Here is an 18,393-nt window from a genome sequence, read left to right as displayed (position 1 = left end):
AGCAGGCTACTGCCCTCTGAACCCAAATGCAACCCTTTGGAGTTGTCTGACCTCAGGTTTTTCATTAAAAAACTCAGCAGCCTAAAAATGCCTAATTTTGAAACAAATTGAAAAAAAAAAAAAAGAATCTAAAGACATAAGAGGACGGAGAATCTGAAAATTTAGCTGGCTCCACAAAGAAAAATAAATAGTATACAATATCACTTATATGTGGAATCTAAAAACTATGAGAATATGAGAATTCCCTGGCTGTCTAGTGGTTAGGACTCAGTGCTTTCACTGCAAGGGCCCAGGTTCAATCCCTGGTCAGGGAACTAAGATACTGCAAGCTGTGTGGCATGGCCAAAAAATATAAATAAATAAAAAATATAACACACTAGTGAACATAAAAGAAGCAGACTCCAAGAGAACAAACTACTGGTTCCCAGTGTATGGGGAGGTGGGCAATACAGGGCCAGGGGAGTGGGAGGTATAAAATACCAGGTATAAGATAGCTCAAGGATATACTACTGTATAACATAGGGAATATAGTCAATATTTTATAATAATTGTAAGTAAAAATTAATCTTTAAAAATTGTATGAAAATAAAATTTTAAAATTTAGCTGGCTTAACTACCCCAAAAGAGAAGTCTGGAGGTTAGGATTTAAGCCAATAACACATGAGGGGGCGGGGGGGAAGCAGTAGGAAAGGCATTAATGAGAGTTCATAATCTCTACAACAATGTTCAGACTGCAAGGTGGGTCACATTATTCTGTTTCAAATGATGGAAAGGCAGAAGAACAGCCTCTGTTCTTGGCTGAATACACTGTTGAAGCCACTAACGCAGCTAATAAGATGGTGCAGTTGGGCAGGATTTGAACCCATGATCTCTCTGCTATACCATATTGTGTTCCCAAATTGATTAAGCAAGGACTCAGTGCTCCTCTGGCTTTTCCTCTGCTTCTCTTACTCTAACTTGCACAGTTCCACTGAAAGGAAGATAACTGTGGCTAAACAAGGAAGGTGGAACCTAAAAAGTATGTTCATGTTGGGCTGGACATTGCTCACCTAGGCCTTGCGCCTTTCCATGGTCAGACATCCCTGCCCCAAAGCCAAGCTGACAAAATCAAGGCCTAGGCCTTTCCCCAAAGAACAGATTCCCCCACCAACACCCATGCCAAGCACACCTGCCCAGATGCAGGCATCCCCCTCCCTCTACAACCTCTTGGCCATGGAAGGTCCCAATAGCATTTGTGCAGGCAGGGAAAAGAATAATAATAAAACAGCAGTAGCAGCAGCAGACACCATTTATTGAGCGCTTACTATTTGCCAGGCACTGTGCTGAGTGCTTTACTTATACTATCTTACTGATTTCTCCCAATAACCCTTTAAGGTAGGCTCATTTACAAATAAATACACTAAGGCTGAATAGAAGTTAAGCGACTTGCCAAAGATCACACTGGTAGTGACAGAAGTTCAAGGTTCAAATGCAGGTCTCTCTGGTTCTTAGTCAGCAGGACCCTGCTGGACCCTGCAAGAAACCACCTACAAGAGCAGACCTGACAACCAATAAGTCTAGCCCCAGGGCATAACCACCAGGGGACTAAGCATGGACCCACTCATCCAACAGAAGCGGGGAGCCTAGAACAGCTCTGTGACTAGAGGGCCCATTTCCTATTGACTAAATCTAACTCCAATCATGGTTCACAAGAGCCTCTCCCTCTGGATCTTCTGTCTTCTTGTCTTCTTTCCAGATGGACAAGTCTGACTGCCTGCTTCCCGCAAACAACTCACTTTCCTCTGCCCACCAGTACTCCTTTCTCCCTGTCTCTTACACAAAGAGAGACAGACAGACAACAGGAACAGAACCTAAAGACATCATGAGCCCCAGCTGGTGGTCCAGGGTCTGTCACTTTCCCTTGGTTCCTTCCAGCCCTTAGAACAGGACTTGGCATATAGTAAGTGCTCAATAAACATCTTGTTGAATGAATAAAGGAGTGAACAACTTTACCTCCCGTGGCCGCAGTTTCTTCATCTGGGGGTGTGGGAGAAGGTGCAAGGACTATGTTAGATGAATAATCTCCGAGACTCCTTCCTGCTCTAACACTGCAGTCTTTTTAATGAACATCAACAATGAGATGAGCCTCCAATGGAAAATCTTCCCTGTCTCTTGCTTCTCTGCCAAGCTCCCATCCCTCCAACAGCTCCAGATACCTCTCTGATTATTTAAAACAGGCTTGGTGGGAGCCAAAGTTTCTTAGTTATACTGCAGAACTGATCTTTCCTCTACATCTAAAAGTTTCTTAGGAGGAGACACAACATATCTTTCCCACACAATAACCCTCTTATGCAAAGTCCCCATCATTCCCAGGATGGAGCTTTCTGGACAGCAGATACCCATACTGACCCTTTGAAACAGAGGTTCTCAATTGGAAGTAGTTCAATCCCCATAAGGTTACTAGAAACGTATGTAGGGAGCATCTGAGGTTGTCACAAAGATGAGGCAATTAGGGAGGAGATGTGAATGGCACTCACACAGACCAGGGATGCTAAACATCAAGAAATGTATGGGATGGTCCTAATAATGAATTACCTCCTATCGAAAATGCCACTGGTGCCCTGTTGAAATATTACCTTAGACATCCCGTCGCCTGGGTTTCTAAGCAACTTAAGTGTGTGTCTCACCTTGAACCAAAGGAAATACATTGCTTTGAAGGGCACAATCAAAACCACAAACCAGACTGGGCGAGCCCAGGGTCCAAAGGAGAAGTCTAAATCTGAGAGCACAGAAGAGAACAGGAATTCACCAACATTAGGGAAGGAGGTCTGGCTCAGGGCCAACACCAGCCCAAGAAGAAACCATGTGTCCCCAGGGAGACATCCTGGGCAGGCTCACCTGTAAGAGGGTATCCGTGGGACAGTGACCATGGGGACAGTGGAGGTCGTGTCTCGACCCACTTCCTCTGGCTCCTTCTTGATCCTTTGCTTCAAAGCCATCTTGTTCTTCTTGGACACTCCCTTGAGGGGGCCACCTACCCCACCCTGCCCTTCACCTTCCTCCTCCTCTTCTACCTCTTCCTTTTCTTCCTCCTCCTCACAGGCCTCCTTCAGCCCTTCCTCGTCCCCTGCCTCACTCAGGCTTCCAGGAGAGTCGCCCTTCCTCCTAGCAGTGGCAGCACCTGGCGGTGAGTGGGCCTCACAGTAGGCAGTCTTGCGCACTGTGAAGATGGTGCCATTGAGGCTGGTCTCACGCATAGGCTCAATCTTCATGAAGAGCCCGGCCCTCTGTGCACACGTCACGTGGAAGGCCGTGTAGCAGTTCACCTTATGGCACTGGATGGCTGCACCTAGCCCCTTCTGCTTGCAGATATAGCAGGTTAGTTTCCAGCGGGCAGGTGGGATGTTGTCGATGCCCTCAATGGGCTCCAGGAACACGGTGTTAGCAAAGCAGACTTCAGGGATCCAGATGGCACACACCACATGGGCCCAGTGCCCATCACTGGTCTGTTTGAAGGCACCACCCTTGTTGGGGCAGAGGACGCAATCCACAGGCCGGGAGGGAGACTGTAGGCAGCAGCGGCATAGCCACTGGCCCTCAGGGATGTAGGGGACACCATAGCACTCCTGGTGGACAGCCAGGTTGCAGATGTCACAGAAGAGAATGACGTTGCTGTTGTGGCATTCATCATCCAGGCACACACAGCAGAAAGCATCTTCATCAATGAGTGACTGTTGGGCCCCACTACTGCGACTTTCCAGGTACGATTCCTTCTCAAGCCGGTCCACCAGCAGCTCAAAGGTGTCTGCCGACACCAAACTGTACCCATCTGCTCGCCGCTTCTCGTTTACCAAGTCCAGCCAGGCGAGGTCCTCCTCATCCATGTCATACTCGACTTCTGCATCCAGATCTTCAGGTGACTTTTCAATGTAGCGGTAGTAAGCAGCAGGCAGCGGGGGTGCTTCTGGCTGACTGCCTGAGTCCACCATGCGGAAGCTGGGTTGCGGGAGGTGGAAGGAAGAGCCAGATGCATGCTTGGAGCAGGACTCCTTCTTTTTGCCCTTGGATGAGGGTTTTTTGGACTTGCCAGGGAACTGAGGCTGCTCACTGTTTTCCTTGTTACTATTGCATTCGGTGATATCCTGGGCAGTCAACTCATCCTCTGTGATGATCTTGAGCGGATCATAGATGCTAATACGATGCAGGCGTCCATCGATGTCCACCTCCACAATCCGCTGGGCCTGGGCATACGTCAGGGTCTCCCGAGTGGGTGAGCACTTCAGACTATAGGGGGATGGGGAGCGCCGGCCCTCGGCATTCGGCCGCGACTTCCGGCGAGGCTTCCTCATGGCACCTGGGAACCAATGAGACAGACCTAAGGAGAGAAGGCCAGGAGACTGAGCTGGATGGTTAGGCACGCATGCACTCATTCACCTTTCCTTCTGATCAGGTGGCCACTGGTAAACTGGCTATTTCCTCAGCCTGAGCACCCTACCCTTCAGGCATCATTTATAATGGCTTGCTCCTTCACCTCTTCCAAGCCTTTCCATAAACAGTGCTTCTCAGTCAGTCCCTCTCTGACCATTCTACCCAAAACTGCAAATCTCTTTCCCTCATCAGTCATCTTTCATCCTGCTTTGTTTTTCACTGTTACTTACACTCACCAATTTTTGCTGTGCTATTTAATTTACTTATTTGCCATGTATATTTTCTTCCTTCCACTAGAATGTGGGCTTTCCAGGTGGAACTGGTGGTAAAGAACCTGCCTGTCAATGCAGGAGATGTAAGATAGAAGAGATGCAGGTTCAATCCTTGGGCTGGGATCCCCTAAAGGACATGGCAACCCACTCCAGTATTCTTGCCTGGAGAATCCTGTGGACAGAGGAGCCTGACAGGGTACAGCCCATTGGGTCGCAAAGAGCCAGACACAACTGAAGTGACTTAGCACAGCACAGCACTAGAATGTAAGGTCCATGAGGAGAAGGATTTTTGCTTGTCTTGTTTCCTGTTGTATCTCCAACAAGTGTTAGCTGAATGAAACGAGAAGCCAAACATACGTTATCCCTACCCTTGAGGAGCTCTGTCTGACTGAAGGGACAAAAAAGTACAGATCACTACAGGGAAACACGGGGAGAGAGCTAACGTTCTAATAATGTACATAAGGCTGTGGGACAGCTAACTATGAAAAACGGGGGTGGTGGTTAAGGCTTAGGAAAGGAGTAAACAAGAATAGCATCCATTTATAAGCTCTACACATGAACAGTGTAGAGCCATGAACAGTGGCCCCCATGGGGGATCAAAAATCATAGGTCTAGAGCCCTTTCCCAATCGATCTTACCATGATCAGAAACCCTATCCCCTGATCACACTCAAGGGTGAACGGGGTGAAGGTACCTGAAATGTCTACTACATGTGGTCTAAGCACTTCAAACTACAATGTGCAGGGTATTCTCTGCAAAAGACAGCATTCATGATGCATTGGTTAGAACATCTCCAAGCAGAAACCCCAGAAGCTCTGGGAGTGGCCTCAAGTGGCCTATATGGGACTCTCACTGGACCCAAGGCCAAGATAATGAAGGTAATATCTGACATAAACTCTCAATGTATCTGTTACTTCAAAGTCCCTCTCTCCCAAAATACATCGTCTACCCCTGTGCAACAAGGAGAAAGCTCTAAATTTTTCTCACATTGTTTTCTGGGATGGAGAGAATTATGACAAGCTCAGAAGGAGCTGTGGTTGCAATTACTGAGGCTATCAGTGCTAGAAAAGACCTTTGAGGATATGATGCCCTGAGGTATAAGCAGAGACTTGGAAGGCTATGAACAAGGAGATGATTTTAAGGAGACAAAACAGAATCTGCCCCTTTGGTTGCAAGATCTACCATCTTTATAAAGTGTAGATGGTGATGATAATGTAACACACTTTTCTATAAAGCCCTTTTGCTTTTAATACTGTTCACAACTGTTTTGGAAGGTAGAATAGATATCCTCATCCCCAATTTACAGATGAAGAAACAGAAGCTCAGAAAGGTATTATTCCACACAATGCTAGTTAACGATAAAGCTACAATTCAAACCCAGATCTTTTGATCTGCTCAATTCATCTCACTAGGATGTAAATACACCACAGAGATGTCATGGTCTGGTACAAAAAGAGGCTCTGAGGCAGTGCAGATTGTAATCTTGGCCCAGTGTGACCCCCAAGAAAGTCACTGAATCGTTCTGTGCCCCCCTACTTCATCAGCAAAATGAAATTAATCTCTCAAGGGTTGCTACTTGTTAATAAAGTACCCTTACCATTCTTGCTCAAAATGCCTTTCAATCCCAAAGTGTGACTGAAACAAAAACAAACAAAAAACAACTTTACTGAGGCACAGTGCCAGGCAAGCACAAAACGTATTTGGAACCAAAGGAAAGAGAATCATCACAGCAATTCTGTGCAGGTTCCAGAGACCCTTGGCCACTCCATGCCTGACAAACGCCAACTCCCTGGGGGGCAGCCCACGCTAACAGACCTGCTTTATTACCCTCCCCCCTCCTTCAATGGCGTGGAGACCCCTCCAGAGTAAAAATCTACCTCAGTACTAACTCAAAATGGCCCAGAGAGCAGATGAAGCCCCTCCTTTGTCAAAGCCATGGTATATTGCCCCTCCCTATCCGCTATCTGCTACCTCCTGGGCAGCTCGTAGCTCGGGTCTCTCTCAGCCGGGCGGCAATATCTACAGAGACTTCTGCTGTCCTACCCAAGACGCTGGGGGGCAAACTCCAGAGGGGGAAGGGCTGCTGCTGAGGAAAAGAAGTTTCGCCCGCAAGGAGCTTACAGTCTAGTTTTTTGGCGGGAGTTTCTCATCCCACACAGCCCTTCCCACATATAGAGCTTCAAATACCTCCCAACACCCTCAGGGGTCTACCTGGCACCCCCTGAGCCCCGCCTCGCCCACTCCACACAGGTCCTCGAAGAACGAGCTTCTGCAACTAGACTGTTGCCCCTGCACCCCACACGAAATACTCATGAGACAAGAGAGAACCCCAGCCAAAGCTCCCTGCCCCTTTAAAGGGGCACCTCTTCCAGAAGAATCTTAATCCTTCAGCGGAGAAAGGAGGGAAATAACATCTCCTCACCAAAGGGGAGGGGGCGAGCGCGCCAGAGACAGACTGACGCGGAGTCCGACCCTCAGACAGAGAAAGCTAGCGCCTGCGAATGAGCGGGGCACACAGGCGAGAGCCCATTGGCCACCTCACCTACCCGTCAAGAGGAACTGGGGGGCCAAGGGACGTTCAGGGGGTGGAAATCTCCTCCGGTCTGACCAATTGGAGAGTGTGGAGGGGGCGGGGCTCGGTGGCTTGGCTTCCAGGACCGGGGGGAAAACAAGATGGCGGCTGCGGGAGGGGGGTCCTCGCTTTTCAGCTCCCCCCCTCACTCGCCTTCTCCTTCCCCGCCGCCACCTTGGCTCCAGGAGAGAGCTTTCGCGCGGCCTTCGTCCCTGTCGGGAAGCCCCTCGCTTCCCTCCCCCACCCCGCTCAGTCCCTGATCTCCATAGGCCCTGCTGCCCTCGCCCCCGCTCCGTCTGGCCCCGCTGCCGCCCCCATTACCTCAGCCGCCGGCCCGGCCCTACCGTTCGGGACCCCTGGGCGCGGGCGGGCCAGCCGTCTAGCAGGTTGGCGCGGCCCGGGGAGCGGAGCGCGGCCTCCTCCCGCGCTGGCTTCCGCGGCCACCGCCGTGCCCCCTCCCGGCCCGCGCTGGGGCCCCGGCCCGGCCGCCGCCGCCGCCGCTCCCGGGGGAGGAGGGGGAATGGAGCCGCCGCCGCCGCCGCTGCCGCCACGGAGCCCGGCCGAGGGGAGGGAGGGATCAGCCCCCAGGCAGGATCCGCCCCTCCGGCCTCCCCCCCTCCCCCCGCCACCTCCACCCCTTCCCTCGCTCCCTCTATGGCTCCGCGGGCTCTCCCGCTGAACGGGATCGAGAGCGCGAGAGGGAAAACAGGGGAGAGAAAAAAAAAAAAATCCCCCCGCCCGTACCCGGCGCGGCGGCGGCGGCCGGGGCGGTGCGGAGCGGAGCGCGGAGCCGCTGCCGCCACAGGGCACGGTCCCCTGCTCGGCCTCACGGTGGCGGTGCGGACGCGGCAGGGGCGCGGAGCAAAGGCGGGATCTGCGCTCGCCGCAGCCCGGGTTCACCCCGGCCCGGCTCGCCTCCTTCGGGGCGAGCCCGACCAGAGAGCTGGAGGACGTTCGGATCCAGCTGGGGAAGACACAAGTCCCTAACTCCTCTTAGAGTGGTTGGTCATCCCCTCTCCCCAGCCCTGCTGGGGAGGAGGCTAAGGTTTGGAGCGACAGCCCCTCTCCCCGAGCTAGAGGGTCTCTAAGCCAAGAGCAGTCATTGGAGACAAAATCGGTCTGCAGTTTTTCTGTGGTGCAGGTGCCTGCACTACTTGTAGAAGTCGTCCCCACCCCACCCCCGTGTTCCAGTTCAGAGGACAAAGGTCTATCGATGTCCATACCTTCCCCCAGTGAGGACAACCGGGGAAGACCTGCTTGCCCCTCTTGTGTACAGGTGAGCGTCTTATTCCCCACCAGACATCCTTTATAAGAATCAGACCTGACTTTTCTTCCTCTCCCTTCTGGGTTTTTAAAAGCGTAAACATAGAAGTTTGACAGTCTTACTTAGGGACGTCTGGTAACTCATTTGTCACCATAGACACGGGGAAACACTCTCCTTATACCTGTTGGCTAGGAGTCGGTTAATTTAATGCAAAAGCGGTTTCCTAATAGATGTTCAGACTCTCAGGTTTCAAAAATCAGCCCGGCTTTTGCTTTCGTATATAAATTCAAGAAAAGGGCGCGTTTGCCACCCCTCTTTTCCTATAAATTGGAAAGCTTACCGCATATGACTGAAGTCTTAAGCACCAATATTTAACGATGTTTATAAAGGGTGTATGGATAGACTGCCTTTAAATGTGAAGATGAATGACATGTTTTGAAAGCGATACCTCTGCCCGCGCTGGTGGTGCAGCTTGGTAAGACTCACAGTTTCTTGCTTGGTTCTGATGATCAACAACACAGATTGTAGAGTCAGAGGATGAAGAATAAAGGCTTTAGGACCCAAGTCTTCCAAATGTTTGAACTGAACCAACTGCAACTTTTGAAGTATAGATGTTTATCATTCTAAGGAATTTAAACATTGTATTTTGAATTTGAAAGTTTGATTAAAGACGCTCATTTGTATAACAAAGATGTTTTCCTGATTACATGATAGTACCTTCTGACAAAGTAATAGCAAAAATACTTTCTTAACTTTTAAGCCAAGAAAGGGCAGGGCATTGTTTTGAAAGCTGTGATGGTAAAATAGTATGAATTAATGTCAGGTGTTTTAAGGCTAGGGGGAATAATCATTTGGAGGGGAAATGTGGAAAAAAGATGATTAACTGTAGAAAGGAAAGCCCCAGAGACAAGAGACTATTACAATTACTTTTAGTTAAAGAAGCAAGAACACTGAATTTCATTCCTTGTTCTTTTAAAATATGAACTATAACCATTTCTACATATAACTAGTAACTTTTATTTCTTGATGGATGTTCTCACATTTTATTTAGTACAGTTCTCATTGGTGTGATTGGGAGCTTTTTCCACTAAAGTTAATGAAAAATACTTTGAGGAAAATGTATTTAAATGATTTTAAATGCTGTTGAAAATGCACTGTTAAGCTGTTACATATAATTTCCAGGTTTTTCTATTCGAAGACTTCATAGAAGACCTTATTCAGCCTAAATGTTTCTTTTCTATTTTCAACGTCCACTTTCTTAATGGTAACATTACAGTTGTCCTCACTTATATTTTTGACATTTGAAATTGGTTTCTGTTAGTATAACTGCATATATAACTGGTTCACTATAATGTAATTTTAAATGTAATGTGGGACAATTATGTCATTAAAAACAATTTTGGAACATGTATCAAAAATTCCAGAGGCACTAAATTTAATTCAGTTTAATCTTTAGCTATTTTGAAGTGTTTAAATTCACCAGCCCTTGGTCTTTCCATTAAACCATACAGCAGTTAAGTTCAACAGACAGAGGCACAGACCTTTGATTCCCAATAGCAGTTTTTAATATCCTCCATTTTTTAAGTAGAGACTAACTTAATTTTGAGTAGGAGATTGTTTTACCACTTACACCCAAAAAGGGAACCATGAATACAAAAAGTGTCCCCTTAATTTTTTCTTCCAGCATCTCAGGATATCTTTGTCAACAATTTACTATTATCATTAGTTTACTGAGGCAAGAAACCTCTGATGGGTCAGATACAATACCTACTGGATTAATGAAATATATGTGAATAAAAGAGAATAGACTTTGATTGTTAAATTATTTTTAATAGAATATTCTTTCTTTAGACCTTGGCCAAAAAATTCTAAAGCATAAGTGGGAAGAATATGGGAGGTTGGAATCATTGTGATAGTTTTATGCTGTGATGAAAATGCTTTCTAAGAATATGTTCTTAGAAAAAGGAAAAAAAAATAGCTGTGCTAACAACAAGCTTTAAACTGAATACCACACTCTCTAAATTTAATTCCATTCACTTATTCCTATAACAGACATTTACTGGACACCTCCTCTGGGTCCAACACTGTAAAAGTTGCTTTGGAAACTAATGACAAAATTTCAACCTATAAAGGGCATAGTGATCATATGTAAACATAGAGTCTGTGTGGGTTTTTTTTTTTTTTCCCTTAAGTAGTATGCAATCAAGATGGTAGCTAGAAATAATTAGAAAATATATGCAGGAGAAATTAAATAAAGCAGTGAACAGTGTAGGGTTACTACTATTCAAATGAAGGATAGGAGACTTCTTTTAGCCTGGTTCTAAATAGTGATGGATGTGACTTGGAGAAAAGAATATAGAATGACATTATTAGACTGGTGCCTGGGCAGCCCAGGCAAAGGGACAATATGCAGGAAATAATAAGGAAATTATCCTCGGTGGTCTGTATGGGGAAGATGTTAAAAGAGAAAAAGTTGAATTAGATATGAGATACGGCAAGGGTATAGGGATAATAAAAATAATAGCTAACACTTACTTGCAAGATACTGTGCTTAGTGCTTTACACACATATTATTTAATATCTTGGTTGAACTTAGAAAACAAACTAGTTTAATTAATAAAGGAAATCTATTGATTCTCATAACCAGAAAATCCAGGGGGGCATCTGGTTTTAGGTAAGGTCAAGTCAAGAAATTCAGATTATGTCATTGGGACACAGTCTCTTGCAGTCTCTCAGCTAGCCTGAACTAATAGCTGTGGCCAGAAGGACATGATATTCTGATGAGACTGTGGTCATTGTTCACTACCAGAACCAGAGGACGTAGGCACAAGATAATTCTCCAAAGAGATAGTGGCCACTTTTAGAAAATAGGTCCAATATGCTTGCTGTATCTCATTTGTCTGTAACTCTATGAAATTATTATCATGGTCCCCATTCCACACAAAATAAAACTAGAGCCGGCAAAGTATTAGGTAAACTAGGAGGAATTTACTCTAGGTAATTGGGTGGTATGAAAATAAAAGGATACTAACCAGAGTGGTGGAAGAGATGGTAGAAAAAGAGGAGGGAAAGGAAGGGTCAAATGAGAAGACAAATCAACAGTTTTTTTGAATGATTGAACATAGGAACAAAGGAGAAGATGAAAGACAAATCTAAGAGAAAAAAGGAGGAATCTAAACTCAAATTTAGGAGGTTTTGACAATGCTGGTAGGGTCATTGCAAAGTAAGAGGTGGCAAAGTGTTACTCAGGAGTTCCTTTTGGGTCTGAGGGTCTGAGGATTGAGGAAATGATGTCAGCTTAAGTTCTCTGGAGCCTCTTTTAGTGACACTAAAATACATATTCATTCAGTAATTATCTGTGAGCTGCAGGTAAGGTTCTGTTTTATGCCTGTGAAGAGTACAAAGGTGAAAAGGCTACACTCTCACATTTGAAGTCACGTAAAATCTAATCACAGGAATAAAACAAGTATATTAATAACCAGAACATGCAATAGCATGTAAGCACCTCAGGTGAGATGCAAGCAAAGTGGCATGAGAGTTAGATAGGCGAGACAAGAGGGGAAGGCTCTGTGAAAAAGGTGCCAGTTGAGCTCCACCTTAAAGCTTGGGTTCAGTGTTAACTGGGAGGATGGTAGAGGGAGTGTGATCTAGGCTAAACACCAACATGAGCAGAGAAAGGTGAGATACCACAATATTGATTCAAGGAACAGTGGGTTACCCTGTTTGACCAAAAATGGGAGGTATCACAGTAAAGACTGGAAGGATAAAACAAAATCAGAACATAGAGTCTGTTATGTAGGGAACTGGATGTGAGGGGCAGTGGTTCCTCGTGATTTTTAGAACAGGGAAATGGTTTGACTAATTCATGCTTTAAGATCCAGTAAGGCAAGAGAGTAAGATACAATATGGTTTAAATTATCCAGCTAGTATGGCTCACATTATCCTCTCGACTTGAATTCTGGCTGGAACATTTTACTGTATACTTAGTGAAATACTAACCCACAAACCTGAAAGTAAAAATTATGTGGCAAGTGTAAATTGTTCAGCCTGATTTAATGTCCTTTCGTTTTAACCTTTGATTAGCATTTCTGTTAAGTCCTAAACATTTTCTAAACTTTAACGTACTTGCTTTTGGCCGTGCTGGGTCTTCGTTGCTGTGTGTGGGCTTTCTGTAGTTGCAGTGAGAGTAGAGGGACTCCTTTCTGGTTGCACTCTGTGGGCTTCTCATTGCAGGGGCTTCTCTGTGGGGCCCGGGCTCTGGGCATGCAGGCCCAGTAGTTGTGGCTCGAGGGCTTAGTTGCCCTGCAGCATGTGGAATCTTCCTGGAGCAGGGATTGAACCCCTGCGTTGGCAGGCAAACTCCCAACCACTGGACCACCAGGGAAGCCCAGGTCCTAAACTTTTAATCATGTGTGAAGTCAGGACACCATAAAATATGTTATTTCCATATTTTAATAAAAGAAAAGCGTCAGTACCCTGCAAGTAGCCACCTACTTGGTATAATTTTACTAAAGAGAGAAAATACACAAAAATAATAGCTCTTAAATAATAATAATAATAGCATCTACCAAACCATAATCTATATTTTAACAAAATCCCTCTAGGTGATTCATATGTGTGATGATTAATTTTGTGTGTCCACTTAATTGGGCTAAGGGATAACTGGTAAAACATTATTACTGGTTGTCTGTGAAGGTGTTTCTGGAAGAGATTAGCATTTTAATTGCTAGACTGAGTAAAGAAGATCACCCCTACTAAAGGGGATAGGCATCATCCAATCTGTTGGGGGCCTGACTAGGACCAAAAGGTAAAGGAAGTTTGCATTTGCCCTCTGGTTGAGCTGGGACATTATCTTCTGCCCTTGGACATTGGTGGTCCTAGCTCCCACGCCTTTGGACTTGGCTGAATCATACCAGCAACTATCCTGGTTCTCCAGCTTACAGATGACAGATCATGGAACTTCCTTGCCTACGTAATTACTTGAACCAATTCCTATAATATCTATTGGTTCTGTTTCTCTGCAGAACCCTAACTAATACAATGTGCATATTAAAGTTAAGTAGCAGTGGATTAGAGGATATTCGATAATCCCAGGATTAAAATGTGCTAAGGTCCTTGCATTGTCTGGGGAAAGGGAAAAGCTCAAGGGTTAATATTTGCCTTTGATGAGTCAAGATTATTTGTTATAATGTATGATTCCATATATTTGAAATTCTTGAAAATGCAGACGAAATCTGTAGTGACAGAAAGTAGATTGGTGGCTACCTGGAGGTAAAGGAGAGGACTGACTATAAAGGGACTTGTAAGAATGTTTGGGAGTGTTAGAAACATTCTATAAATTGATGGTGGTGGTAGAGAAACATTGGTCAGAAGTTATCAAACTATTGGATAGCCGTAATGTATTTCACGTAAATTGTACTACAATTAAGTTGATTTTAAAAAAGACTACCTGTTGTAATGTTTTTGTTATTGTTGTTTAGTCACTAAGTTGTGTCCAATTCTTTTGCGACCCCATGGACTATAGTCCACCAGGCTCCATTTCCATGAGATTTCCCAGGCAAGAATACTGGACTGGGTTGCCATTTCTTCCTTCATGGGAATCTTCCTGACTCAGGGGTCTAACCTGCATCTCCTGCTTGTCAGATGGAAACCCTGCAATGTTTAGGCTAACCATTAAAAGAATGAAAAAAAGAAGATATAACTCACAAACTAGTAGAGAGGAAAAAAGGAATCATATATATTCAACCAATCTAAAAGAAGAAAAAGGAACATAAATAAGCAGTAAGAACAAAAATAAGTAATAAGATGTTGGCAGATATTGTATAAACTCAAGTCTGCTCTGTAGAAGGAACCAGGCTACAATGAGAGGGACATTTGAGGGAAAGTTTAATAATAGATGGTTAAAATGTATGGATTGAGCACATGCATTTACCTCAGAACTTCACTTAATGTGTCAGTGGGCTGCTGTCTATGGGGTCGCACAGAGTCGGACACGACTGAAGCGACTCAGCAGCAGCAGCAGCAGCAGCAGCAGCAGCAAAGCATTAAAAAATCCGCAAGATAATAAAGTCCATGAGAACAAAAAGAGGGGAAGGAAACAGCAGCAGATGAGAACTATCAATAAAGTTTTGGAGAATGGAAGAAGATGGATGAACAAATAAGAAAGCTAAAGCATAAGTCTACAAAAAGAACTGGTAAAAATCAGCTAATTTACATTAGACCCACTAGAAAGGCTTAGAAGTAGGAAACTGCAGTAATTCTGAAGAACTGTATGTGCTGGGGGAGGGAGGTGGTAGTGAGGTGTTGGTAATGGCTTGGAGAGCAGGCCTAAAAGTAGGATTGCCTGAAAAATCTGTTGAAAGGGTGGTTAGATGCCACCAGATCTCCCCAGTACTCCTTGGAGATTTCCCATCTCAGAACAATGAACTAAGGAGAGCTGGACTTGGGGATTCCAGGCACCAATGAGGGCAGAGACCAAGTGCCATTGTGAAAATGGCAGTTAGAATGGTACTCTTAAAAAAAAAAATGGTACTCTACATACTGAATGATGAGACACCCCTCCCCACCTCCTTTCCTTTCTCAGGGCTGATAAAGAGGAAGGAGAAAGCTGATACAAATTGATGGGAGCTGGTGGTTCAGAAGGGGGCTGAGAAAAAATCCCATGAAAATAGTTTATCCTTTCAAGTGAGGAATTGAAAAAAAATGTTTTCATAAGATGAAAATCCTCAGGGGCCCAGCCTCTTCCCACACCTCACATTTTAGAACACTGGGAGCCAAGTGTATATTCAATTCAGTTCATTTCAGTCGCTCAGTCATGTCCGACTCTTTGCGACCCCATGCCAGGCCTCCCTGTCCATCACCAACTCCCGGAGTTCACTCAGACTCATGTCCATCGAGTCCGTGATGCCATCCAGCCATCTCATCCTGGGTCGTCCCCTTCTCCTCCTGCCCCCAATCCCTCCCAGCATCAGAGTCTTTTCCAATGAGTCAACTCTTTGCATGAGGTGGCCAGAGTACTGGAGTTTCAGCTTTAGCATCATTCCTTCCAAAGAAATCCCAGGGCTGATCTCCTTCAGAATGGACTGGTTGGATCTCCTTGCGGTCCAAAGAACTCTCCAGAGTCTTCTCCAACACCACAGTTCGAAAGCATCAATTCTTTGGCGCTCACCCTTCTTCACAGTCCAAGGCTCACATCCATACATGACCACAGGAAAAACCATAGCATTGACTAGACGGACCTTAGTCGGCAAAGTAATGTCTCTGCTTTTGAATATACTATCTAGGTTGGTCATCACTTTTCTTCCAAGGAGTAAGCGTCTTAATTTCATGGCTGCAGTCACCATCTGCCGTGATTTTGGAGCCCAAAAAAATAGTCTGACACTGTTTCCACTGTTTCCCCATCTATTTCCCATGAAGTGATGGGACTGGATGTCATTATCTTCATTTTCTGAATGTTGAGCTTTAAGCCAACTTTTTTGCTCTCCCCTTTTACTTTCATCAAGAGGCTTTTTAGCTCCTCTTCACTTTCTGCCATAAGGGTGGTGTCATCTGCATATCTGAGGTTACTGATATTTCTCCCGGCAATGTTGATTCCAGCTTGTGTTTCTTCCAGTCCAGCGTTTCTCATGATGTACTCTGCATATAAGTTAAATAACCAGGGTGACAATATACAGCCTTGACGTACTCCTTTTCCTATTTGGAACCAGTCTGTTGTTCCATGTCCAGTTCTAACTGTTGCTTCCTGACCTGCATACAGGTTTCTCAAGAGGCAGGTCAGGTGGCCTGGTATTCCCATCTCTTTCAGAATTTTCCACAGTTTATTGTGATCCACACAGTCAAAGGCTTTAGCATAGTCAATAAAGCAGAAATAGATGTTTTTCTGGAACGCTCTTGCTTTTTTGCTGATCCAGCAGATGTTGGCGATTTGATCTCTGGTTCCTCTGCCTTTTCTAAAACCAGGTTGAACATCAGGGAGTTCACGGTTCACGTATTGCTGAAGCCTGGCTTGGAGAATTTTGAGCATTACTTTACTAGTGTGTGAGATGAATGCAATTGTGTGGTAGTTTGAGCATTATTTGGCATTGCCTTTCTTTGGGATTGGAAGGAAAACTGACCTTTTCCAGTCCTGTGACCACTGCTGAGTTTCCCAAATTTGCTGGCATATTAAGTGTAACACTTTCACAGCATCATCTTTCAGGATTTGAAACAGTTCAACCGGAATTCCATCACCTCCACTAGCTTTGTTCATAGTGATGCTTTCTAAGGCCCACTTGACTTCACATTCCAAGATGTCTGGCTCTAGATTAGTGATCACATCATCATGATTATCTGGGTCGTGAAGATCTTTTTTGTACAGTTCTTCCATGTATTCTTGCCACCTCTTCTTAATATCTTCTGCTTCTGTTAGGTCCAGACCATTTCTGTCCTTTATCGAGCCCATCTTTGCATGAAATGTTCCCTTGGTATCTCTAATTTTCTTGAAGAGATCTCTAGTCTTTCCCATTCTGTTCTTTTTCTCTATTTCTTTGCATTGATCACTGAAGAAGGCTGTCTTATCTCTTCTTGCTATTCTTTCGAACTCTGCATTCAGATACTTCTATCTTTCCTTTTCTCCTTTGCTTTTCGCCTCTCTTCTTTTCATAGCTATTTGTAAGGCCTCCCCAGACAGCCATTTTGCTTTTTTGCATTTCTTTTCCTTAGGGATGGTCTTGATCCCTGTCTCCTGTACAGTGTCACGAACCTCAGTCCATAGTTCATCAGGCACTCTATCAGATCTAGGCCCTTAAATCTATTTCTCACTTCCACTGTATAATCATAAGGGATTTGATTTAGGTCATACCTGAATGGTCTAATGGTTTTCCCTACTTTCTTCAATTTGAGTCTGAATTTGGTAATAAGGAGTTCATAATCTGAGCCACAGTCAGCTCCTGGTCTTGTTTTTGTTGACTGTATAGAGCTTCTCCATCTTTGGCTGCAAAGAATATAATCTGTCTGATTTCGGTGTTGACCATCTGGTGATGTCCATGTGTAGAGTCTTCTCTTGTGTTGTTGGAAGAGGGTGTTTGCTATGACCAATGCATTTTCTTGGCAAAACTCTATTAGTCTTTGCCCTGCTTCATTCCGCATTCCAAGGCCAAATTTGCCTGTTACTCCAGGTGTTTCTTGACTTCCTACTTTTGGATTCCAGTCCCCTATAATGACAAGGACATCTTTTTTGGGTGTTAGTTCTACAAGGTCTTGTAGGTCTTCATAAAACCGTTCAACTTCAGTTTCTTCAGCGTTACTGGTTGCAGCATAGATTTGGATAATTGTGATATTGAATGGTTTGCCTTGGAGACGAACAGCAATCATTCTGTCATTTTTGAGATTGCATCCAAGTACTGCATTTCGGACTCTTTTGTTGACCATGATGGCTACTCCATTTTGGAGCCCCCCCAAAAAAAGGGATTCCTGCCCACAGTAGTAGATATCATGGTCATCTGAGTTAAATTCACCCATTCCAGTCCATTTTAGTTCGTTGATTCCTAGAATGTCGACGTTCACCCTTGCCATCTCTTGTTTGACCACTTCCAATTTGCCTTGATTCATGGACCTGACATTCCAGGTTCCTATGCAATATGGCTCTTTACAGCATCGGATCTTACTTCTATCACCAGTCACATCCACAACTGGGTATTTTTTTTGCTTTGGCTCCATCCCTTCATTCTTTCTGGGGTTATTTCTCCACTGATCTCCAGTAGCATATTGGGCACCTAATGACCTGGGGAGTTCCTTTTTTGGTATCCTATCATTTTGCCTTTTCATACTGTTCATGGGGTTCTCAAGGCAAGAATACTGAAGTGGCTTGCCATTCCCTTCTCCAGTGGAATCTTGCTATT

General features: G+C 45.0%; 1 protein-coding gene across 2 annotated transcripts in view; it reads right to left on the bottom strand.

Annotated features, from left to right (window-relative positions):
• The window catches only part of BRPF3 (bromodomain and PHD finger containing 3), a 35,648-nt gene extending 27,743 nt beyond the window's left edge, over positions 1-7,905 (bottom strand). The window contains exons 1-2 of one of the 2 annotated variants that reach the window (XM_069564184.1): positions 7,573-7,905; positions 2,878-4,333 (exon numbers count right to left, since the gene is read on the bottom strand). In XM_069564184.1, the coding sequence (XP_069420285.1) occupies positions 2,878-4,328 (1,451 nt within the window). In that variant the 5' untranslated portion in view covers positions 4,329-4,333; positions 7,573-7,905. Of the gene's footprint in view, positions 1-2,877; positions 4,355-7,572 lie in introns of both variants that reach the window. The other variant, XM_069564183.1, reaches the window with a different exon arrangement.
• Positions 7,906-18,393: the final 10,488 nt, after the last annotated feature.

Source organism: Ovis canadensis, chromosome 20 (genome assembly GCF_042477335.2).
Source record: "Ovis canadensis isolate MfBH-ARS-UI-01 breed Bighorn chromosome 20, ARS-UI_OviCan_v2, whole genome shotgun sequence".
Classification (NCBI taxonomy): Eukaryota; Metazoa; Chordata; class Mammalia; order Artiodactyla; family Bovidae; genus Ovis; species Ovis canadensis.
The sequence above is the reverse complement of the archived record's forward strand: the minus strand, read 5'-3'. Positions and strand labels throughout refer to the sequence as shown.